Genomic DNA, 25,722 nt, shown 5'->3' on the forward strand with positions numbered 1-25,722 from the left:
AATTATCGATACGTCGGAGACGTATCACCCGTGATTTTTGGTCACTTGCCTTTTTCTTTCGATCATATGCCGCCTTTGAAATTGAGGTCGCAGGTGGCTCAAGGGTCCCACATGTCAGCATCTATGAAAAATAAACCATTCCTTTGTTGGATTTATTTTTTACCCCTAATTTCTGGCTATTTGCCTTTTTCTTTTGATCCCCTGCCCCCTTTGAAACGCTGCTGGCAGGTCGGTCCCACATGTCATCCTCTATGAAGAATAAAAGTTTCCTTTTTTGGATTTATTTTTGACCCCTAATTTCTGGCTATTAGCCTTTTTCTTCTGATCCCTGCCGACTTCGAAATGATGAGGATGATGCTGGCAGATCGGTCCCACATGTCAGCCTCTATGAACTATAAATGTTTCCTTTCTAGGATTTATTTTTTACCCCTATTTTCGGGCTACTTGCCTTTTTCTTTGAAACGTTGAGGACGCTACTGTCTCATGGGTCCCACATGGCATCCTCTCTGAACGATAAACCTTCATTTCTTGTTAACGACAGGTTTATCAGTATTATTTTTGCAGACTAATACAAGCTCTTTCGATCCAAGATCTTGCAAGTTTATAGATTAAATCATGGAATTATCAGGATATGTTTTAAATTTCAAATCCACTTTATGAATTTGTAAAAATACCGTTATCCATGTGGTTATGGAGCGATCAAGGATTTTCATATTGTGCATGAGCAGTTTCAAAAATTGGAACCCAATAATTCAAAATAAATAAAAACAACTTTTATGTAGAATCTCCGTGTTTTTTTTGCCAATCATAGGATCTGTGTTTCATTAGAAAAGGGCCGAAATTGCACGAGCAGAAAGGCCCATTTGTGGTTATTGGGCTTCGACAGCCGGAGCAAGTAGACCGATAACAATTACCATGTAGATGTTCGTTGGCAACCCAAAAGGGAAATATTGGGTCCAACAGGGGAAGGTTGAACAGTACTTTTTCTATTGGGAAGGTGGTACATGGGGTTATCCTGACAAAAAAATGGAACATGGGTTACTGAAGGTTGCCCATTTGTGCCCAATATGTTTGTCAGTAGGAGCTTTACCTTCCGCCACCACCGCCATGGTCGAGCTAGCGGTACGGCGGCGTCTCGAGCTCGGGGTAGCGCAGCGTCCGCGCGCGCCCCAAATTAAGGTACCTATTAAGCGGAGATACGTACCGGCGACGAGCACATCGGCCTCGCGATGGCACCTACGATAGGCTCGGCTGGCCTTGGGGCATTTATCCCTAGCCTCTTCCATGCTCAAGTTTTAGAAATGTTTCTGGCTCTGTTCAACACTGGATCAAATTTGTCAACATGACCATTTTTATGGAGTAGCAACGAGTTGAATCTCTCAAAACTCTTTAAGTTCTGCAATATAACGACTAATTGGGACTACCTTATACAAAATGATTACATATCCTTATTTTGGAAGCAAGCCATCACACACTTATAGTTTGCTAGTCAGCTGCACGTAACGTTAAAAATCGGCAATTATAATGAATAAACCTGTAATCTTCACTTAAAATGCATTAAGGAGCATCAAATTTGACAAATCAAACCATGTCTTACTGAAAATTGACATGTCTTTCTCATGCAGAAATTAAAATTATCCATGCATGTGCGTTTATACAGGTTTAGTTTTGCACGTATTATTTTTTGTACTAACTTTTCTGACTACCTTCAAAGCTCCAATCCTTCTTCATCATCTTTGTTGTACCGCACTGATGCAAGTGAATGCGAGCTGCTCGCCAGACGCGACTTCGTGTCCGATATGTGTACATGTACTATGCCTTCTCCATCTAGTGCTAGTTACGCTCTCGTGCTAATTAATTCTATCCAGTGCCTACATCCAAGACAAACCTCTGTCATTGCAGCTGTGACTCACCTCGACCATTGGAGCCCAATCACAAGAGCGAGCTCGATCACTGCCTCAACCAGAGAGGCATGTGTCTCATGGTTAGCTATCTACAACTTGCTGTCTTACTAAAACCGTGCCTATCATAGAGATCACCTCGCTGGTGTAGCAATGACTGCAAGTAGCTGCTATGGGGATAAGGAAGAAAAGATTTAAATAATGGGGTGGGGCCAACAAGCAGGAAAGCTATCTATAGCTTTATGGATGTTTCTGGAATTGGGTAGAAAATAGTAGATGACACTGTAGCAGCGAATCCCAGAGACCAAGGTCGTTGGATGATGTCTAATGAACGGCAGAACTGTGTTCAAGAAAAAAAACGGCAGAACAAAATAGGCGAAATTAGCTTGAATTTTGATAATAAATCTTGGGCATTTTCCCTCGAACATGATGTACTACTACTACTGTACTCAACTTTGGGTAGTCTCTGGACTAGTCTCCCTCGTCCACCAATTATTATTATTATATTATATATACTACTGCGGAAAGTTGAGGGGAGTCCCTAGTCCCGAGCACTTCGCCCACTTCCCCTGGCCTCATCCCAGAGATCTCACACCAACCACCTCACCGTCGACTAGCCGCCAGTCTACACCCCTCCGAAGAATCCCCAATGGCGGCGACGCCCCTACTAGAGCGCTCCTCACGCGAGCGCATCATCGAGTCTGGCCCACATGTCTTCCGTGCCTGCCGTGTGTCGGCAAGCACGACCGACTTCTCCGTCGGCGAGCCGCTGGCCGTGGGCGAGGGCGAGGCGTCCCCGTACACTATGACAAAGGCACATCTTCTTCTCGAGGACGTACGAGCTCGGGAGGATGGCCGGCCCCCTCCCTGCCCCCACTCGGATGAGGACGATATCGCCACTACACCCTGCGAAGAGGTGGTGCTGGATCTTGGCTTGCCTCCGAGGGAGCTGTGTAGTGGGGGCTATGTCGTGCGAACTATGCGCGAGATTCTTGCCCGTGTATGGCTGCTCAAGAACCTGAACCTCTCGGAGGAGGAGTGGGACATCATCATGCCTTACGATGTTATGCACCTGATGTGGCAGCAGGCGTGTCGTCGGGTCGGTGGCCTCCACTTCGACCTCACCCTTAGGGTGGACCACCGGCTCATCGTCAACTTGCCGGCGCTGCAAGACAGTTGGGTCCTAGTTGCGCCGGAGGACGGCCACTGCAGCATATGCATGCAGGGGCTGTCGCGGCGCACAACGGTGCGTCTCCGGGGATGCAAACACCCGTTCCCTTGGAAGTGCAGCGTCTCCTGGTTTGTAACGAACGCCAGCTGCCCTATCTGCCGCGATAAAGTGCTGACCCATCTTATTTTCGATTTTGTAGCATAGTATGAATAAAAACCCTGTATGATAGGGATGCCATGCCAACTTGAATCCTATGTCAAGAGAAATTCTATTTGATTGTGGTTATAAGATATTTTGCATTAGTTTGATCTATTATCATTCTATTTTCCTATGGGATATGACCCTATGAATCAAACAGCCTGGGATTACTTCCACACAATTAAGTTTGACCAACTTTTAGTAGGACAACAAACATAAATAATTAGTCATCATGGGATTACAATCCAACAGATAATTGTCTTCAGGACTCATACATTTTCCAAATAGAAAAATCAAAACAAATCATGGTTCTTCATCTCACAAAGATGATACGTAGACAAGAGTCTAATCATCATCATCATCATCATCATCACCTCCGTCTTCATTCTGATATTCGTGCATGGTCTCATCCTGCTCGTCGTGTCCATTCTCCTCCTGAGATTCACCAGGTAGCTTCAGTTTATCCATCTCTTTGTCGACTATACTAACCTCAACAGTGAAATCTACTTCTCCATCATGTGTAGGGATACCTGTATCCAACGAGGTTTCATCAATGTCAGCAACTTTAGTTTGCCTAGAACCAGCGAAATCATCTTGCTGGGCACCAATTATTGGATCCGCATTCTCATCCAAATCATATATGTTCCTTGCCACAAACTTTTGCACATACTGCCACCCCTTCTAGATCTGTCTTCCAAGAAAAGTACCTTGGCCGCTTGAGGTACCAAAATATAAGGATCATCCTTGTACCACTGAGCAGTAGTATTGACTGATATGAAATACCCATCATTTCTAGCACATTTGCCCTTGTTTGGATCTTGGTTGTACCAGTAACACTTAAATAGAACCACAGATCGGACAGTAACCTTATCACTATAGAACAACTGAATAACCTCTTCTATGTGACCATAATGGTCAAATGACTCTGATCTCTTCTTTCTGGTTGTCAAGTGATCTCCACTGGTTGTGATGCCACTATTTTGTGTCTTCAAATGTTGTTCACGCTCATAGGAGCTGTAATGGACACCATTGGCATTGCAAGCTGCAGCTACCAACACCCTCTTATCTGGACCACGTGATAGGACAAGGAGATCAGCACTAACAGCGCCTGGATTCTCCGCATGGAGTTTCGAGATCTACGATTACAAAATAGACAAGAGGTCATCTAATGTGAAAACACATAGACAAGTCAGAGTGCAATTGAACATATTACATGTTTCTCAAACCAGTCCTGAAACCCACTCCCACGTGCCGATAGCTTTCCATTCGTTTCCATGTACAACCTGCAAAACATAGCCAAGTCAGCTGAATATATTTCATTTTGATACAAGTTCATAGTATATGCGAGGAACTGAGGATTTCGTGTGCATAGTACTCACTTAACATATTCATCAGCCTCTGCAGCATTATTCAGCACATACCAAGACAGCTGTTCAAATTCAGACTTCTCTAATGTTTTTTCGATCCTCTTTCCTATTAGCTCACCATGATTAAAAACAGATCCTCCAACTTCCAAAATTCTGCGACCCCGGTTGAATCTGGTCTCAATATCAGGAATATATCTTGATGCAAATGTATATGCTTCAGCAGCAATATACGCCACTGCAATGCAAGCCTCCGGTCTAGCTTTGTTCCTAATCGTATTCTTGAAAGTGCACGATCGACGTTCTATAGGGTACATCCATCCATACTGTCTCGACCTCTTAAAAGTGCCTCATCGGGTAGATGAACAGCCAAATGCACCATCACATCAAAGAACACCGGAGGATATATCAGCTCCAGCCTTGCACAGATTCTTGCTATGTCCACCTTAAGACGTTTTACAATAGCTACTGCTTAGAGTTTTACTACATATTTCCCTAAAGAACCTTCCCAACTCGCAATCACGTTGTACATATTTGGCTTCACTAAATCTTTAATGCCAATAGCTAAAAGCCTTTGCGGCGAGGATGTGACAATCGTGAGTTTTCAACCCTTGGAGCTTGTTTCCTTCAAAGATTGAGACAATTTGCAATGTTGGAAGCAAATCCGAACGGGAACATCACACCTCGGAGGTACTCACAAAATAATCTCCTTTTAGGCATCGGCAATGTGAATTCCGCGCCTCGAAACTTATAATGTTTTTCCTTGCCTTTGTTCACTTTGTCATTACGATCCAGTTGCAAGTGTCTGTTAACATTCAATGTTGCACAATCAATCCTAGCATTTGAGCTATCTTTTGTCTTGGATGGAATGTTGAGTAATGTGCCGACAATGCTGTCACATATATTTTTCTCCATGTGCATGATATCAATATTATGCCGAAGCTTCTTACCAGCCCAATAAGGCAAGTCCCAAAGAGTAGCCCTGCGCTTATAAAATATTCTCGGTCTATCATTTTCCATTTCCTTCCTCTTGGTACATGCTGCTATTTCACCTCCCATCTTCCTTTTGGTAGCTGCTAGACTCAGTTCATCTCCTCTCTTCTTCCTTTTTCTACACTCGCTACTACCGCCGCATCTTCTCGTATTCTTCTCTCGCTGTACCTGCTTTGTGGCGGCTGGTGGTTTTCCTGGTTTAACATTTCTGACCGCTTCTAGGTGCGCCTCCAACTCGTGACTCGTAAAGTGCTGCGGTTCAGTCTTTGCACAGGCCTGATCACCAATAAATTGCAATTTTTTATTATTTTTTTGGAAACTGTGACCTCTTGGAAGGAAACGGCGATGGCCCATATAGCATATCTTGTTTATTATCCTCACTGCCAGGTGATCTCGTATCACGGTGAACACATGCATTATAACTCGATGTTACTCGCACGACATAGTGCCCAAAGGCTGGATAATCATGGGTGCAATACAAGACAAAGCAAAGACGTAATAGAAAATTTTGTTCTTTAGGTTGACACACATCCCGTGTAGGGACACCCTTCCATAATGTTTGCAAGTCTCTAATAAGAGGCTGCATGAACACATCAAAATCCTTCCCAGGAGATTTGGGACCTGGGATGAGTAAGGCCATCATACTGATTCGGTGATCGGTGCATGTCCGGGGAGCCTGGTTGTATGGTGTAACTAGTACCGGCCACATGCTATATGAGTTGCTCATGTTGCCAAATGGGTTGAATCCATACGTAGCAAGGCCAAGTCTCGGGTTCCTTGGATCTGCAGCAAAATGCGGATGATCCAGGTCGAATTGCTTCCATTCATCGCCATCTCGGGATGCCTCGATAAATCAAGGTCGGGCGTGAGAATCTCTTTGTGCCATCTTGTTTCCCGAGATGTTTGTTCTGAAGCAAACAACCTCTGCAATCTTTGTACAAGTGGAAAGTATCTCGAGAACCTTCCAAGGAATCTTTTCTTACCACCAGCTCCATCATGTTTCCATCTTGATTCCTTACATCTTGGACATTCATCGAGGTCATTATACTCCATCCAAAACAAGCAGTGCACGATTATTTTTGCAAAAATCAATCTTCTCATATCCAAGTCCCGGTACCTTGATGTCTTGCTTCACCTCATAAAAGGATTTTGGCAGTCCAGCCCCTGTGGAGTGCATCGTTGTATGTCTTCGCAATCGCATTGAAGGCTTTATTGGTTATCCCCTGGTATGACTTGTCATGAAGTAATTTCACAATTAATTCGAATCTTGACACAACAGAACCAGGGGCCACTAAGCGCTTAGCATCTTCTATCAGGTCATGGAAAAGAGGCTTTTTGTGATAACCATGGGGATGTTGGCTTGCATATGGATACAGATCCCGTAACAAATTAGCAGTTGCCTCATCCTGGACGAGATCTTCAGGCTGATAACCATCAGAATAAAGAGGATCAATAATCTCGGGCTGATCATAGTGTTCACCATGGTTAATCCACACGATATATGTCCGTCCATCCCATAAACGAATAAATGATCTGAGACTACATGTTGAGGCTTGGACCCAATATTCAAACATACGCGGCATGGACAAATCACTTCCTTTGTTGTGTCGCCGTCAGTAAAATCACTAACTTGCTTCATGAAGTCTTCAATACCACTCAAATATGTTGGTGTGTTTAATGAGTGAAATAATATCCAAGTTCTGTCCATCTGTTGAGGGAATAGATGGTCAAAGAAGCGATAAGCTATTTCAACAAACAGGTCACCTACGAATGTAAGCAAACATACCTGAGCAAACAGGTCAAATATAAAACTATAAAAGCTACATTATTTGAGCCGATTTCAGCAAACGAACTGCGTGCAAAACTACGGCTACCTAGCGAACAGATTTTATTTTAGGCTGACCAGTGGGTTTCCCCACTTTGTATTTTTTCTTTTTATTAATAAAAAGAGGGAAATATGTACAAAAATTGCTGGAGAGCAGCAACTAAAAGGATCATAGATCCCAAACAGCAAAATATATATAAAATGTTCTACCCATGATATGATTTCCTCTTTGCCTTATGAACAAGGAGAGCAATTTCATCCTTGAATCTCTTGTGCCATCTGTAAATGCTTGGGGGGGACAGATATATCGAAAGCAATACAATACCAACACATTCTTTCTTCTTTTTTGCCGTAATTCCGCCGATCTATTAGCAGTGCAAAGAAGTCAAAAGTAATAAGATTACAAACAGGTCCATAGACCACCAAGGCCGTACCTGAGAATACGGAGGGCCTGAGCAAAACAAGAAATAGAGGACCTCAACATGATCATTGGCAACTAAAATGATTTTATATATACTACTCACTTCATTTCAATAAACAATGCACCCTTGTTTTTTTTTTTTTATCTTCGAAAAAATATTAATCTATATCTCTCTATTTAAAAATGATGTTTCAATTTTATGTAGATATACATGTATTTAGATGAGTTTAGTTTGCAGATACATGCAAGTTTTGATGAAGTTCAAACATATTTTTCAGGATGAAGTATATAAAAAAATTGATATAAAACTGGTATCATTAGGAAGTATTTTCCATCACGGTTCTAACAATGCTGCTTATGTATTATATGATCGTGATATTGTTGTCCTATTTATTTGGTCAAGGTTCACATTGAAATGTGGTAAAATAAATTAAAAGAAGTGCATCGTGTGAAAAAGCAATCTAAGAATTCAAAAGTGCTAATTGTTAGTCGAAACATGACATCTTTCAAAAATGAATCTTCAATTAGTACTTCATAAAAATCACTGATTCAAAATATTAATATTCATTGGAAGACTAACTGAATTAGCTGCACTCGCGATGAAAGAGAAAGAGAAGATACGGGTAAGAGCAAGTACAATAAGGTACAGTCTTTTGTTTGTTTGTTTGGGTTGCTCATCAAGCTTATCGCTCGATACAATAAGTTATAGTCAGCGGGAGTGGTGTTTTGGAACATGGGTGCATAGTGGGTGGTATCGTGGAGTACTATAATAGGTATGCTATATCTATACTCCTATATAGTGTAGCAATTTTGATAGTTTGAATCCAAGCATCATAATGCAATCTCTACTGTTGATTGTGCACCATCGGACGGTCTAAAACATTGGGATTCGCAGCTACAGTAGCACCCATCATTCTCTACGTCATTCTGGAAACATCTATATATTTGTTCTAGCCAATTTACGCTCCCTCCATACGCGACGCTGCTGGTCACGGCCCGACAACAAAACTCACGGATGCCTATGCTCTCCATAGATCAGTCAGAGTTGAATGCGATGCATGCGAATGGTAGTCACGCTCAAACTTCAGTCAGAACCGAAAGTTTGGCGAGTAGGTCGGTAGCACTGCACGGACATGCAGTTGCATAAGTGCTGGTACGTTCCCTATAGGTGGCACTGGGCATGGATGGGAGGATAAATTATTGAAGATCTGAATTTTGACAGCTAAAAAGAAATAAGTACAAAACCTAAGACGTGCAAAATTCAATAGTATATTCAAGAGCACATAATGGCAGAAAATTGCAATTCTGCATGAGAAATACAATTCAATGTTAGTAATACATAGTTTTCCCACATTTTACGCTATGCAAGCTATTTTGAGTTGAAATTTTAACGACTGATTTTTAACGTGCAAAGCACATGAAGCTGACTAGTTTATTATTGTGGAGTATTGAAAATGGCATAGAAGGGGATATTGCGAATTGAGAGTGGCATAAACACAACTTCAGTTTTTGTAATGGCATAAACACAACTTGTGAATTGAGGAGTGGCATAGAACCAATTAACCGTTGTTTCAATAATAGCCATCAAAAGCCGATCGAACGCACGAGGATGGATCCAAAATTTACCCATTTTTAGTTTCACAGGAAAATTTTAAACTTAAAATTCCTACTACCTAGAAGTATTTGAAACAAAAATCCAGTAAATCTTATATGTTGGGTTATGCATTCTGGGGGAGTTTCATCAGATTCAGCCATATTGTTTATCAATAAACCTCATTTTATGTTTTACAACCAACTTTAAACTTAAAATTCAAACTGTCTAGAAAAAAGAACAACATTCCAGTAAATCTTATACTATATTTCTTCTGCATTCTGGGAAAGATTGGTCGGATTCAAAAAAATAGTTTGGGAATAAACATTGTTTTAGTCTGGACACGACTTATTGTAGAGTGATTTTTGGTTGGATACATTCATGTGCGTTCGATTGGCTTTGGATGGTTATAATTGAACCAAAGTCAACGCTCGGACTTCGACACGAACGTCACTGGAGCTGCGTCAAAAGTCTAGCCATGACTTTGTCTCAATAACAGCCATCAAAAGCCGATCGAACGCACAGAATGGATCCAACCAAAAATCACTCAACCGCTGGAATTTTGACCTCGAAAGTCACTGAAGCTGTGTCCATACTTGCCCAACAGGTTGCGTATGAATGTAAACCAACATATCTGAGCAAACAGGTCAAATATAAAACTATATAACTAAATGCCACGTTATTCTTTATCGAAAAAAATGCCACGTTATTTGAGCCGATTTCAACAAACCAACTGAGGTCTATTTTTTAGGCTGGACAGTGGTTTCCTCGCTGTGTATTTTTCACTGTAATAAAAAAAAGGGAAAAGGTTACTGGAGAGCAGCAACTAAAAGGATCATAGATCCCAAACAGCAAAATCTAGCTAAAAAAGTTCTACCCATGATGATAAGCCATGATATGATTTCCTCTTTGCCTTACAAACAAGGAGAGCCATTTCATCCTTGAATCTCTTGCGTCTTCTGTAAATGCTTGGGGGCGAACAGATCAATCGAAAGCAATATAATACCAACAAATTTTTTCTTCTTTTTGGCTGTAAATCCACCGATGTATTAGCAGTGCAAAGAACCCAGAAGTAATAAGATTACAAACAGGTCCATAGAGGACTGGCACCAAGCAACGACTACAGACATTGGGCAATGGTGAGCAAGATAAAGTGTACAAGATTTAATGAATTCGAGCAAATAGGTAAAGCGGAAAACAATGTCTGCCTATGTTTATGTTATCTTTTTTTGAGATCCCGGTGGGGTTAAGAAAAAGGCTAGACTATTATAGATCGCGTTTCTTTTGGCAGAGTGATGGTCATAAGCGTAAGTATAGGTTATCGAGGTGGGATATCTTGTGTCGCCCTAAAGACCAGGGAGGGTTGGGAATTGAAGTATTGGAACTAAAGAATAAGAGTCTAATTAGTAAGTGGTTGTTTGAACTTTTGAATGGAGACGGGGTGTGGCAGGAATTGCTTCGTAACAAATATATTCAATCTAAAACATTATCTCAAGTAAAAGCAAAGCCACTTGATTCTCCTTTTTGGAAAGGTTTGATGAAAGTGAAAGATGATTTTCTTAAGCGTGGATCTTTCAAAATTGGCGATGGAAAGAATACTATTTTCTGGGAAGATAAGTGGTTGGGGAACGCACCTTTGTCACAGCAATACCCATCTTTTTTTAACATTGCTGAAAGAAAACATGTCTCAGTTGCGCATGTTTTAGAGAATAACCCTCTTCAGATTTCATTTAGAAGGATTCTAACACCCAACAAGTGGGTTCTCTGGTTAGAATTAGTGGAACGTCTTATGCATGTTCGGTTGTCTAATGAAAATGATTCCTTTGTTTGGGCTCTAAATAGTTCGGGTAATTTCTTTGTAAAGTCATACTATCTTGATTTGTTACAAGATAAAAGGATCTTCTTAAGGAAATATATTTGGAAAATGAAGGTACGCGTGAAGATTAAGATCTTTATGTGGTTTCTCTATCGGAGAGTTATTTTAACCAAAGATAACCTTGCAAAAAGAAATTGGCAAGGATGCAAGAAATGTGTTTTCTGTGATAAGGATGAATCTATTCAACATTTGTTTATTGACTGCCCTCTAGCTAAGGTTGTTTGGCGCATAGTATATATGACTTTCGGTTTATCCCCACCTGTGAATATCACTCATCTTTTTGGTACTTGGCTTAGTGGTATTGCAAAGAAAGATGTACTGCAGATTCGTGTGGGTGTATGCGCTTTGATTTGGGCTATATGGAATGTGCGTAATGAAGTGGTTTTTAACAAGCCGAAACCTCAACCTTTCTTGCAGGTAATTCCTTTGGCTATTCATTGGATCCGTACGTGGTCTTATCTCCAACCAGAGGATCATCGGGCTGCCATGGAGTCTGGGTGCAACCGACTGGAGATGGTCGCACGGGATTTTTACAACCGGTGTGGTGGCGACATCAGCTTAGATTAAATCTTTGATGTTTTCTTGGAGACAACTTCTTTGTTTATTTAGATGGTTGATTTTAGTCTCGACTTTAGTCGATGAGTGAGATGTAATAAATCAGAACGCTGGAGTCTCTTTTAATAAGGTAATAAAGCAGCCATATGCATCATTTTGATGCAGAGGCTGGGGTATTATCCCCATTTCGAGAAAAAAGAAAAAAAACACATCGAGAGGAAAACAATATCAACCGATCGATTCGAACGAACTAACGAACTTATAAGGGCTGGGCGACGGCGACTGACTTCGATTGAGCTATAATGAATCGTACTTGCCCAGGCCTGAAGATAGCATGCATACCGTGAGGATCTACCAGCTGACCGCGCCTGCCGGTGCGGCTGGAGAAGAACGGTGCCACCAGCAGTCGCCGGCTGACGCGGCTGATAGACAGCGTGGGGAAGTTTTGGTGCGCGGCCTGATTCACCGAGGGTGTGTCTAGAGAAGAACAGGGCGTCGAAGGAGGTGTCTAGAGAAGAACAAGGTGGGCTGGGTGCTGGGTTAAAGGCGAGCGTTCGAAATATTGGGCGCGCGTTCGAAAGTTTAGGTGCGCGAGTGAGGTGTCTGCTGGCGAAAATTTCCCCGTCCTCTACTTCTTCTTTTTTTTCTTTTGAGAACACAGTACAACGCAGACGCTCACAAACACGCACGTACAAACACACCTATGAACGCACGCACGCACACCCTACCCCTATGAGCACCTCCGAGGGACTGAGCCGGCATATCTTGAGGTTGACGAAGTCACCACTGGCGCCTCCTCTTCTTTTTTGGGCTAATCTATTTATCTATAATATCTATCTATACCTCTATCGATCTACATGTTTTTTAATTTTTTTCTATTCTATACATGAGTTTTTGAATTTGAATTTTTTCACTCTGTCAGCCTTCCCGGCCAATGCTCATTTGTAGCTTAAAGGTGCTATCTACCGCTCATCATACAAGGACTCTTCAGATCTAACGGCTGTGAATGCACGGATTCGTCACCCATGCTTCCCCTTGGACTGGCGATGCTGAAAGAAAGCCTGAAACACTGGAACCCTCTAGATACTTCGGGGTACCTCACTGCTCCACATTATTAAACAGGCCTTTTCCGACATGGGAAGTCAAAAGTTGGGGGCTCCATCCAGTACATATGAATGCTCGCTAGCTGCATGGTCTAGAAGCAGACTAGAGTAAATCAGCAATTCATCAAATCAATTGGTGTATATTTTTTTTAGGAGCTAAGACGCCGGCATGAACCATTTTCAAGCGTTTAAATTCCTCCTACCTAAAAAATGATTCTTTAGATTGATATCAACAAGAGAACTCTTTTAGAAAGAGTGAGAGAAAGGGAGATACGATTGCATACACTATTCTTAGAAGGGAAATCATGTACTTGTTCATGGAGAGATACAAGTATATCGACTATCTACACTACAATTTTGAAATAAAAGAAACAAAATTGCAAATGTCTATTCTAACTAGATATGTTGATATTTCTAAATAGTACCAAAGCAATACTTATTATAAGCTGGGCACTCATCTTCTGAAATGCGCGAGTATTCGTAGGTCGATTTTTTTTCGTTTTTATTATTATTACTAGGCAGCACATGTGTTTGCCCGTCCAGTGAAACTCTTTCATTTCATTTTTCTTTTCCGCAAGGTCGGGAGTCGGAGGAAGAGGGATCACACGGGAGGAGACGAAGGGAGAGCAGTCACGGGGCCCCACTTATTTATGGTGTCTACATTTTTTTGGGTGATGCTGACTGTTGTACAGGGTTGTCAGTGCGCAGGGGGTGCCCCAATTATCCAATTGTTGGATAATTGGAGAGATGGAGAGAGAGAGAGTCTTGATGCCTCTCTCTTGACAAAGAAGATGGCTGGGAGTTTGCCTACCTAGCGTACGTGACTTGTGCTCAGCGAAGTGTGGGACCTCACGCATGGGAACCACACGTAAGTGACAGACTTGTTGCTCTAATAACTCGGGTGATTATTATATTGTATTAGTACATAGTTTCCTATGGATCCTTCTTAGTCACTCCAAAATGAAGCTTTTGGGAGGTTTTTGAAATTTCCATGTTTGAAACCAAAACGACTTCTCTTCATGCATGCTTGACTTCATAAGACAGAGTTTAGCTAGGGGTATGGGGTAGATACATGATTTTCCTGGTTTGAATATGTCTAGACCTTGTTTATCAACTTAATTGAATGCTTACTATATGACATAAGAAGACTATGTGCCTTGTTTTTTCATTTTTTTAATTTTTTTCTAAAATTTGTATACCCATTTGAATCTTGGTCAAATTCTAGGTTTCACCAAGATTTGAATAAGTTTAAAACATGAATATGAAAATGTAAGCATGTATGCTTCTTAGTCACTCCAAAATGAAGCTCTTGGGAGGGTTTTTGAAATTTCCATGTTCGAAACCAAAAACCACATATCTTCATGCTTGACTTCGTGAAACAGAGTTTAGGGTTAGGGGGAAGATACATGATTTTTCTTGTTTGAATATGTCTAGACCTTGTTTATCATATTAATTGAATGCTTACTATATGACATAAGAAGACCTTGGTTTTTCATATTTTTTTTTTGAATTTTTATGCCCATTTGAATCTTGGTCAAATCCTAGGTTTAACCAAGATTTAAACAAGTTTAAGACATGAAAATGAAAAGGGAAGCCTGCATCCTTCTTAGTCACTCTAAAATGAATTTTTTAAGAGGTTTTTGAAATTTCCATGTTTAATTTGAAACCCAAAACCACTTCTCTTCATGATTGACTTCATAAGACAGAGTTTAGGGTTAGGGGTAGATACGTACATACATGATTTTTTCTGGTTTGAATATGTCTAGACATTTTGTTTATCAACTTTAATGCTTTACTATATGATCGACATAAGAATGCTATGTGCTTTGGTTTTTCATTCTTTTGATTTTTTATGAATTTTTATGCCCATTTGAATCTTGGTCAAAAACAAGTTTAAAACATGAATATGAAAATTAAGCATCTATCCTTCTTAAGTCACTCCAAAATGTAACTCTTGGGAGGGTTTTTGAAATTTCCATGTTTGAAACCAAAAACCACTTCTCTTCATGCATGCTTGACTTCATAAGACAGAGTTTAGGGTTAGGGGTAGATATATACACGATTTTCTAGTCTGAATATGTCTAGACCTTGTTTATCAACTTGAATGCGTACTATATATATGACATAAGAATGCTATGTCCTTTGTTTTTTCATTCTTTTGATTTTTTCCTGAAATTTTATGCCCATTTGAATCTTTTGGTCAAATCCTAGGTTTGACCAAGATTTAAACAAGTTTAAAACATGAAAATGAAAAGGGAAGCCTGCATCCTTCTTAGTCACTCTAAAATGAATTTTTTAAGAGGTTTTTGAAATTTCCATGTTTAATTTGAAACCCAAAACCACTTCTCTTCATGATTGACTTCATAAGATAGAGTTTAGGGTTAGGGGTAGATACGTACATACATGATTTTTTCTGGTTTGAATATGTCTAGATATTTTGTTTATCAACTTTAATGCTTTACTATATGATCGACATAAGAATGCTATGTGCTTTGGTTTTTCATTCTTTTGATTTTTTATGAATTTTTATGCCCATTTGAATCTTGGTCAAATCCTAGGTTTGACAATGGTTTAAACAAGTTTAAAACATGAATATGAAAATTAAGCATCTATCCTTCTTAAGTCACTCCAAAATGTAACTCGATCTTGGGAGGGTTTTTGAAATTTCCATGTTTGAAACCAAAAACCACTTCTCTTCATGCATGCTTGACTTCATAAGACAGAGTTTAGGGTTAGGGGTAGATATATACATGATTTTCTAGTCTGAATATGTCTAGACCTTGTTTATCAACTTGAATGCTTACTATATATATGACATAAGAATGCTATGTCCTTTGTTTTTTCATTCTTTTGATTTTTTCCTGAAATTTTATGCCCATTTGAATCTTTTGGTCAAATCCTAGGTTTGACCAAGATTTAAACAAGTTTAAAACATGAAAATGAAAAGGGAATCCTGCATCCTTCTTAGTCACTCTAAAATTAACTTAATTGAGAATGCTTACTATATGACATAAGAAGACTATGTGTGCCTTGGTTTTTCATTTTTTGATTTTTTTTAAATTCTTATGCCCATTTGAATCTTGGCCAAATCCTAGGTTTGACCATGGTTTAAACAAATTTAAATCACGAATATGAAAATTAAGCATCTATCCTTCTTATTAGTCACTCCAAAATGTAAATCTTGGGAGGGTTCTTGAAATTTGCATGTTTGAAACCAAAAACCACTTCTCTTCATGCATGCTTGACTTCATAAGACAGAGTTTAGGGTTAGGGGTAGATATATACATGATTTTCTAGTTTGAATATGTCTAGACCTTGTTTATCAACTTGAATGCTTACTATATATATGACATAAGAATGCTATGTCCTTTGTTTTTTCATTCTTTTGATTTTTTCCTGAAATTTTATGCCCATTTGAATCTTTTGGTCAAATCCTAGGTTTGACCAAGATTTAAACAAGTTTAAAACATGAAAATGAAAAGGGAAGCCTGCATCCTTCTTAGTCACTCTAAAATGAATTTTTTAAGAGGTTTTTGAAATTTCCATGTTTAATTTGAAACCCAAAACCACTTCTCTTCATGATTGACTTCATAAGACAGAGTTTAGGGTTAGGGGTAGATACGTACATACATGATTTTTTCTGGTTTGAATATGTCTAGACATTTTGTTTATCAACTTTAATGCTTTACTATATGATCGACATAAGAATGCTATGTGCTTTGGTTTTTCATTCTTTTGATTTTTTATGAATTTTTATGCCCATTTGAATCTTGGTCAAATCCTAGGTTTGACAATGATTTAAACAAGTTTAAAACATGAATATGAAAATTTAGCATCTATCCTTCTTAAGTCACTCCAAAATGTAACTCTTGGGAGGGTTTTTGAAATTTCCATGTTTGAAACCAAAAACCACTTCTCTTCATGCATGCTTGACTTCATAAGACAGAGTTTAGTGTTAGGGGTAGATATATACATGATTTTCTAGTCTGAATATGTCTAGACCTTGTTTATCAACTTGAATGCTTACTATATATATGACATAATAATGCTATGTCCTTAATTTGTTTTTTCATTCTTTTGATTTTTTCCTGAAATTTTATGCCCATTTGAATCTTTTGGTCAAATCCTAGGTTTGACCAAGATTTAAACAAGTTTAAAACATGAAAATGAAAGGGAAGCATGCATCCTTCTTAGTCACTCTAAAATAAACTTAACTGAGAATGCTTACTATATGACATAAGAAGACTATGTGTGCCTTGGTTTTTCATTCTTTCATTTTTTTAAATTCTTATGTCCATTTGAATCTTGGCCAAATCCTAGGTTTGACCATGGTTTAAACAAATTTAAATCATGAATATAAAAATTAAGCATCTATCCTTCTTATTAGTCACTCCAAAATGTAAATCTTGGGAGGGTTCTTGAAATTTGCATGTTTGAAACCAAAAACCACTTCTCTTCATGCATGCTTGACTTCATAAGACAGAGTTTAGGGTTAGGGGTAGATATATACATGATTTTCTAGTTTGAATATGTCTAGACCTTGTTTATCAACTTGAATGCTTACTATATATATGACATAAGAATGCTATGTCCTTTGTTTTTTCATTCTTTTGATTTTTTTCCTGAAATTTTATGCCCATTTGAATCTTTTGGTCAAATCCTAGGTTTGACCAAGATTTAAACAAGTTTAAAACATGAAAATGAAAAGGGAAGCCTGCATCCTTCTTAGTCACTCTAAAATGAACTTAATTGAGAATGCTTACTATATGACATAAGAAGACTATGTGTGCCTTGGTTTTTCATTTTTTGATTTTTTTTAAATTCTTATGTCCATTTGAATCTTGGCCAAATCCTAGGTTTGACCATGGTTTAAACAAATTTAAATCACAAATATAAAAATTAAGCATCTATCCTTCTTATTAGTCACTCCAAAATGTAAATCTTGGGAGGGTTCTTGAAATTTGCATGTTTGAAACCAAAAACCACTTCTCTTCATGCATGCTTGACTTCATAAGACAGAGTTTAGGGTTAGGGGTAGATATATACATGATTTTGTAGTTTGAATATGTCTAGACCTTGTTTATCAACTTGAATGCTTACTATATATATGACATAAGAATGCTATGTCCTTTGTTTTTTCATTCTTTTGATCTTTTCCTGAAATTTTATGCCCATTTGAATCTTTTCATCAAATCCTAGGTTTGACCAAGATTTAAACAAGTTTAAAACATGAAAATGAAAAGGGAAGCCTGCATCCTTCTTAGTCACTCTAAAATGAACTTAATTGAGAATGCTTACTATATGACATAAGAAGACTATGTGTGCCTTGGTTTTTCATTTTTTGATTTTTTTTAATTCTTATGCCCATTTGAATCTTATCCAAATCCTAGGTTTGACCATGGTTTAAACAAATTTAAATCACGAATATAAAAATTAAGCATCTATCCTTCTTATTAGTCACTCCAAAATGTAAATCTTGGGAGGGCTCTTGAAATTTGCATGTTTGAAACCAAAAACCACTTCTCCTCATGCATGCTTGACTTCATAAGACAGAGTTTAGGGTTAGGGGTAGATATATACATGATTTTCTAGTTTGAATATGTCTAGACCTTGTTTATCAACTTGAATGCTTACTATATATATGACATAAGAATGCTATGTCCTTTGTTTTTTCATTCTTTTGATTTTTTCCTAAAATTTTATGCCCATTTGACTCTTTTGGTCAAATCCTAGGTTTGACCAAGATTTAAACAAGTTTAAAACATGAAAATGAAAAGGGAAGCCTGCATCCTTCTTAGTCACTCTAAAATCAACTTAATTTAGAATGCTTACTATATGACATAAGAAGACTATATGTGCCTTGGTTTTTCATTTTTTGATTTTTTTTAATTCTTATGCCCATTTGAATCTTGGCAAAATCCTAGGTTTGACCATGGTTTAAACAAATTTAAATCACGAATATAAAAGTTAAGCATCTATCCTTCTTAGTCACTCCAAAATGTAAATCTTGGGAGGGTTCTTGAAATTTGCATGTTTGAAACCAAAAACCACTTCTCTTCATGCATGCTTGACTTCATAAGACAGAGTTTAGGGTTAGGGGTAGATATACACATGATTTTCTAGTTTGAATATGTCTAGACCTTGTTTATCAACTTGAATGCTTACTATATATATGACATAAGAATGCTATGTCCTTTGTTTTTTCATTCTTTTGATTTTTTCCTGAAATTTTATGCCCATTTGAATCTTTTGGTCAAATCCTAGGTTTGACCAAGATTTAAACAAGTTTAAAACATGAAAATGAAAAGGGAAGCCTACATCCTTCTTAGTCACTCTAAAATCAACTTAATTGAGAATGCTTACTATATGACATAAGAAGACTATATGTGCCTTGGTTTTTCATTTTTTGATTTTTTTAATTCTTATGCCCATTTGAATCTTGGCCAAATCCTAGGTTTGACCATGGTTTAAACAAATTTAAATCACGAATATAAAAATTAAGCATCTATCCTTCTTAGTCACTCCAAAATGTAAATCTTGGGAGGGTTCTTGAAATTTGCATGTTTGAAACCAAAAACCACTTCTCTTCATGCATGCTTGACTTCATAAGACAGTGTTTAGGGTTAGGGGTAGATATACACATGATTTTCTAGTTTGAGTATGTCTAGACCTTGTTTATCAACTTGAATGCTTACTATATATATGACATAAGAATGCTACGTCCTTTGTTTTTTCATTCTTTTGATTTTTTCCTGAAATTTTATGCCCATTTGAATCTTTTGGTCAAATCCTAGTTTTGACCAAGATTTAAACAAGTTTAAAACATGAAAATGAAAAGGGGAGCCTGCATCCTTCTTAGTCACTCTAAAATCAACTTAATTGAGAATGCTTACTATATGACATAAGAAGACTATGTGTTCCTTGGTTTTTCATTTTTTGATTTTTTTTAAATTCTTATGCCCATTTGAATCTTGGCCAAATCCTAGGTTTGACCATGGTTTAAACAAATTTAAATCATAAATATAAAAATTAAGCATCTATCCTTTTTATTAGTCACTCCAAAATGTAAATCTTGGGAGGGTTCTTGAAATTTGCATGTTTGAAACCAAAAACCACTTCTCTTCATGCATGCTTGACTTCATAAGACAGAGTTTAGGGTTAGGGGTAGATATATACATGATTTTCTAGTTTGAATATGTCTAGACCTTGTTTATCAACTTGAATGCTATATATATGACATAAGAATGCTATGTCCTTTGTTTTTTCATTCTTTTGATTTTTCCTGAAATTTTATGCCCATTTGAATCTTGTCAAATCCTAGGTTTGACCAAGATAATTTAAACAAGTTTAAAACATGAAAATGAAAAGGGAAGCTTGTATTCTTCTTAGTCACTCTAAAATGAAGTTTTGGGAGGTTTTTGAAATTTCCATGTTTGAAACCCAAAACCACTTGTCTTCATGCTTGACTTCATAAACATGAAAATGAAGACTTTTGCTAACGGAGGGAGTAAGCACTCTTGCTATCAAAAGTACCAAACGATGCATACCAAAATGATTTTTTAGAGGAATACTAGTTCGGATTATATAATTTTATATTAGCAGGCCAAATCGAACCCCGTAGTTGGATTTTCAGAAATTGATCATTAGTAATTGGCAAAACCCTAGTTTAGCTTATTTAATAATAGATTCGTAGGTCGATTTTTTTACGTTATTATTATTATTACTAGGCAGCACATGTGTTTGCCCGTCCAGTGAAACTCTTTCATTTCATTTTTCTTTTCCGTAAGGTCGGGAGTCGGAGGAAGAGGGATCACACGGGAGGAGACGAAGGGAGAGCAGTCACGGGGCCCCACTTATTTATGGTGTCTAGATTTTTTCGGGTGATGCTGACTGTTGTGCAGGGTTGTCAGTGCGCAGGGGGTGCGAGCGAGCGAGGCCGAGAATGAGAGAGAGATTTTTTTTAGAGGGACAACCGAACGATCCTGAAGGACCCAGATTTTCCAATACGCATCAGAGCACAGTTTACAGCAGGACACAAAATAAATATGAAATTACGTCTAAATCCCTAAGATTTACATGGTAGACCTCAGGCTGAAGGCAAGAAATGCGATCGGGTCCTACCTGGAATATCATGACATGTTCCATCATTTTGCATAGCATGAAGCCCCTAGCCTCCTTCAGCTCTTACCGTCCATGAACCGAGGTTGGGCCTCACCAAAAAAACTTTTCCTCCTTGTTCTCGTCAGGCAATACTGAGCCGCCGCCGCCGTCTGGGTGTTTCATCGATCTTGTTTGGCGGCCTAGCGAATTACTTATATGAGGACAACATAAATCGCGTTCGAGACTAACTCTGGTGACATGTAGTTATTTTAGGACATTATATTGATCGGGTTTGAGGTGAACTCTGCTCAGGCGACGTATCTGCAGGAGATCAAGCGTGAGAAAAACGAAGGGGATGAGTCCAACTTCAGTTTTTCCGGGCACTGCGGGTTGTTTTCTGGTATATGAGAGGATAAAATTGCAAAACCAACCCACTTCGGTTGGCTGTAGCCTGTATGGAGAAACTGGACTGCCGGTTGATTCCAAACAACGTGAGGGTTTAAGTGTAAAACGTCCGACAAACGATGACCTCTTTTCCCTTTATTATTAGGTATAAATATAGATATAGGTTATTCTTAGGTATAGATTATGAAGTTCGACTCATGCACGTAACAGGACAGCTGGCAAAATGACAGTCTGATTGCTCTGAGTTTGGACCTAGATGCTAAATTCTTGTAAAACACTGGTGCATTCGATTGAGAGGCCTGATTATTGTATTTGGAGTCCATAAAGTGTGTACTATCCAAAATAATGTGTATTTCTATGCTGCTTGGTCCCAACTAGAACTTATTGTCTATCTTCGTGATATATATTTTCTCCCTCTCGCCGCAATGTATGGGCATATTTTCTATTTCTCTCCAAAAAAAAAGATAAGCAACGCCACTGAAGCAGTGAAATAGTAAAATGGGCCAAGCTCTCTCAAAAAAAAAAAAAAAAAGTAAAATGGGCCAAGCCTAGTCAATCAAGGGCAAGCCCACGCGGACACCAATAATCCTAGACTTACCGAAAGGAGAGCCTACGGAAATGCTACAGGATTGCATGCAGTGTGATAGTGTGAGTCCGTAAGAAAATTCTGTAGAAATCGTCCGTACGTATAGGATTATTCCGCGGACACAATCAGGGCATCAGTCGAGGAAGTAGGTTTGGCTCCACGTCCCCCTACCCTAGTATATATATATCTATGCTAAACCTGTGCCAATACTGCTTGTGAAAGATATGGCGAGTCATCTTAAGTATTCCATCTTTTTTCTGCTATGTGCTTCTACAATAGTAGCCGACTCTACCCAACTAGAATCTTCTCACAAGAGCAGGACATCTTACTCTTCGTCCTACTATCCACGGCCACAAGACTTCCCAAATGAGCGGCTTTACAATGCCTACTTCGTTATCCAGCGCTTCAAGCATACAATCTCATGCGATCCCAGGAACATCATCTCCAGTTGGAACGGCCCTGATATATGTGGCGAGAAGAACTACCACGGTTTCTACTGCACGGCGCCAACTGGGCACGGAGGGAACCTCACGGTCACCTCCATCGTGTTCCATGGTTTTGGTCTGTGCGCCCCGAAGCTGCAAGGCTTCATCGACCAGTTCCCCGATCTTGCTCTCTTCCAGGCAAGTTCAAACAAGTTGAGCAGCGATATCCCCCGTCTTAACGGGCTTCCCTACATGTACAGCCTCACTGTCGAAAGTTCCCTCCCAATGTATAAATCCGATGACGGGGGACGACATTGTAATTATGCTGATATCCTCGAGCTCATCAAGACACATCAACCTATATGCTTCATGTACTATCCTAATGGCATCGAGAAGGCAGAAGAAATCGCCGGCGCCACGAATGCTCAGGCGCTTCTGCTCAACAGCAACAGCCTATCGGGGCCGCTTCCAGCGGACCTTGGCTTCTCCAAGGTGAGCTACCTCGCGCTCGCCAACAACAAGCTCACCGGGCCAATCCCGCCATCAATCGCGCACATGCAAGACTCCCTCCTCGAGGTGCTCCTCCTCAACAACCAGCTCTCCGGCTGCCTCCCCCACGAGCTGGGCATGCTCACCAAGACATCCGTCATCGATGCCGGCATGAACCAGCTCACCGGCCCGATCCCGTCATCGTTCTCCTGCCTCAGCAGCGTCGAGCAGCTTAACCTCGCCGGCAACCGCCTCTACGGGCAGGTCCCCGACGCGCTCTGCAGTCTCGCCGGCCCGGCCGGCCGCCTCGCCAACCTCACGCTGTCGAGCAACTACTTCACCTCCGTCGGGCCGGCGTGCTCGGCGCTGATCAAGGACGGCGTGCTGGACGTGAAGCGCAACTGCATCCCCGGCTTCGCCAACCAGAGGGGCCCGGCGGAGTGCGCCTCGTTCCAGAGCCAGCCCAAGACGTGCCAGGCGTCGAGCGCTCCAGTGGCGTGCCCCGCTGCCGCCGACGACGCCAAGAAGAACGCGGCGGCGCCGGTGGTGAAGGTGGCCCGTGAGTACTCCAGCTACGTGACCTACGCCACTCTGCATGAGTGAGTGAGGGGCCACACCGCATGCAGTGGAAGACACCGCGACCTCTCGTCGCTATTTGCTTTGTACTCTTGTATGTGTTTGGTGTGCATGTGATTGCTCTTTGTATTCTTTGTACGTGCGTGTGTCGGGGCTAGAACTAGATCTCGCCTCTTGTACTCTACCGTCATTTTGTAGTGGTAACCAAATTTGGATTGTATCTTGCATGTTTTAATTATATTGATGATTGAATTATGTGGAGTACTACGTGTGGGTTTGTGGCATTTTGGTTACCGACTTACGGTTGTTGGATCAGTAATACGAGGTAAATGTGGCATGCATCAGCGTTACTCTCTTTTGGGCAAAGATCGAGCAGCCCATGCTTATCATTTCTTGTCATTTTCTTTGGTTTACTAAGAGCATCTCCAACAGACGCGCTATATAGGCCGCGCGGCATAAAAACGTCCGATATAGCGCGCGCGGGAGGGAATGCGGCGCTCCAGCAGGCGCGGTAAACGGCGCGGTGCTGTAAAATTTTTAGGGCGGGCGGCGTTTTGCACAAAAGGGAGCAGCATATCTGGCGCGTCGGCTACAGCGCGCGGCAACGCTCGTCCAAGCGCGAAAAAGCCAACGGCTGGAAAATTCCTCCCCCCCCCCCCCCCCCGCGCCCTCATTTCCCCACCTACCGCCGGCGCGAAATCCAGCCGCCGCCGGTCGATTCCGCGGCCGCCCCCGCTTCTGCGCGCCGCCGCGCCGTAGATCCGCATCGCCCGCACCTCCTCCTGGCAGCAGCGGGCGCTCCGCCGCACTGTGCCGCTCGCGCCGCCGCGAGCGACAAGTTGTACTCGGCACTCCTTCTCCGCGGCGCGCCGCCGTCGCGTTCTCCTCCGCGCAGGCGTCGCCATGTCGTCCTCGTCGTCCTCGAGCTTGCTAGCAACATGGCGCACCCATGGTGCTCGTCCATTTGCTCGCAAGGTATGAACCTCCGCCGGCCGGCCTCCATTGTCGCCAATTATCTACAATAGTTCATAGTGAAGTAATTTTATACATATGTTTGTAGAGTTCATCATATGATTCATCGGATGACGAGTTCGACCAAGAAGAAGAGGAGAACATATCGATACTATTAGCATACCGCGCCGTTAAGAGGCCAAAATTTGGTGGATCGGTGTTCGGTAGACAGAAGTTGTGGAGAGAAAGGATTGAAGGGCATGAGAAGTTGATGCGGTCGTATTTCAATGAGAATCCGATTTTCCCCGAAAGCTATTTTCGGCGGCGTTTCCGGATGAGTCTCAACTTGTTCAAGCACATTGCAACGGAGGTCACCAAATATGATCGCTTCTTTGAGCAAAGGAGGAATGCCGCCGGAGAACTTGGTCATAGCACATATCAAAAGGTGACCGCCGCCTTGCGTATCTTGGCATATGGTATACCGGCGGATCTTATTGATGATCATTTGGCCATGGGAGAGAGCACTTCTATCTTGTGTGTGAAGCGCTTTGTCGTTGCAATTGTCAATGTCTTTGGCTCCACATACTTGAGAGCCCCCAATGCTCAAGACACGGCAAGACTTTTGGAGATCAACGCCAACCGGGGGTTTTCCTGTATGCTTGGTTCTATTGATTGCATGCATTGGAGTTGGAAGAATTGTCCAGCGGCATGGCTTGGACAATTCAAAGGCTACAAGAAGGATGCCACCATAGTACTTGAAGCGGTGGCCGACCAAGAGACTTGGATATGGCATGCTTTCTTTGGAATGCCCGGATCTTGCAATGACATCAATGTTCTTCAACGGTCACCACTAATGACAAGACTTGCAATGCGGGAAGGTCCATTGGTGGAGTTTGAAGCAAATGGCCACAAGTACAACTATGGCTACTTCCTCGCCGACGGCATATATCCAAGGTGGCAAACATTTGTGAAGCCAATTATTCAACCAAGAGGTAAGAAGCAAACCCAATTCCACAATGCACAAGCGGCGGCTAGGAAAGATGTAGAGAGAGCATTTGGGATTTTGCAAGCCCAATTTGCCATTGTTAGAGGACCGGCTAGATTTTGGGATCAAGAATGCCTTTGATATATCATGACCGCGTGTGTAATCATGCACAACATGATTATAGAGGATGATCGCGGAAAAGATGTG

General features: G+C 40.7%; 1 protein-coding gene across 1 annotated transcript; it reads left to right on the forward strand.

Moving 5' to 3' along the window:
• Window positions 1-22,307: 22,307 nt before the first annotated feature.
• On the forward strand, window positions 22,308-23,840 carry LOC127307099 (uncharacterized protein At4g06744-like). The gene has a single exon (XM_051337800.2). It carries the CDS (start codon window positions 22,314-22,316, stop codon window positions 23,604-23,606), a length of 1,293 nt encoding a protein of 430 aa, XP_051193760.1. The 5' UTR covers window positions 22,308-22,313; the 3' UTR covers window positions 23,607-23,840.
• The last annotated feature ends 1,882 nt before the right edge of the window (window positions 23,841-25,722 follow it).

Source organism: Lolium perenne, chromosome 6 (genome assembly GCF_019359855.2).
Source record: "Lolium perenne isolate Kyuss_39 chromosome 6, Kyuss_2.0, whole genome shotgun sequence".
Lineage (NCBI taxonomy): Eukaryota > Viridiplantae > Streptophyta > Magnoliopsida > Poales > Poaceae > Lolium > Lolium perenne.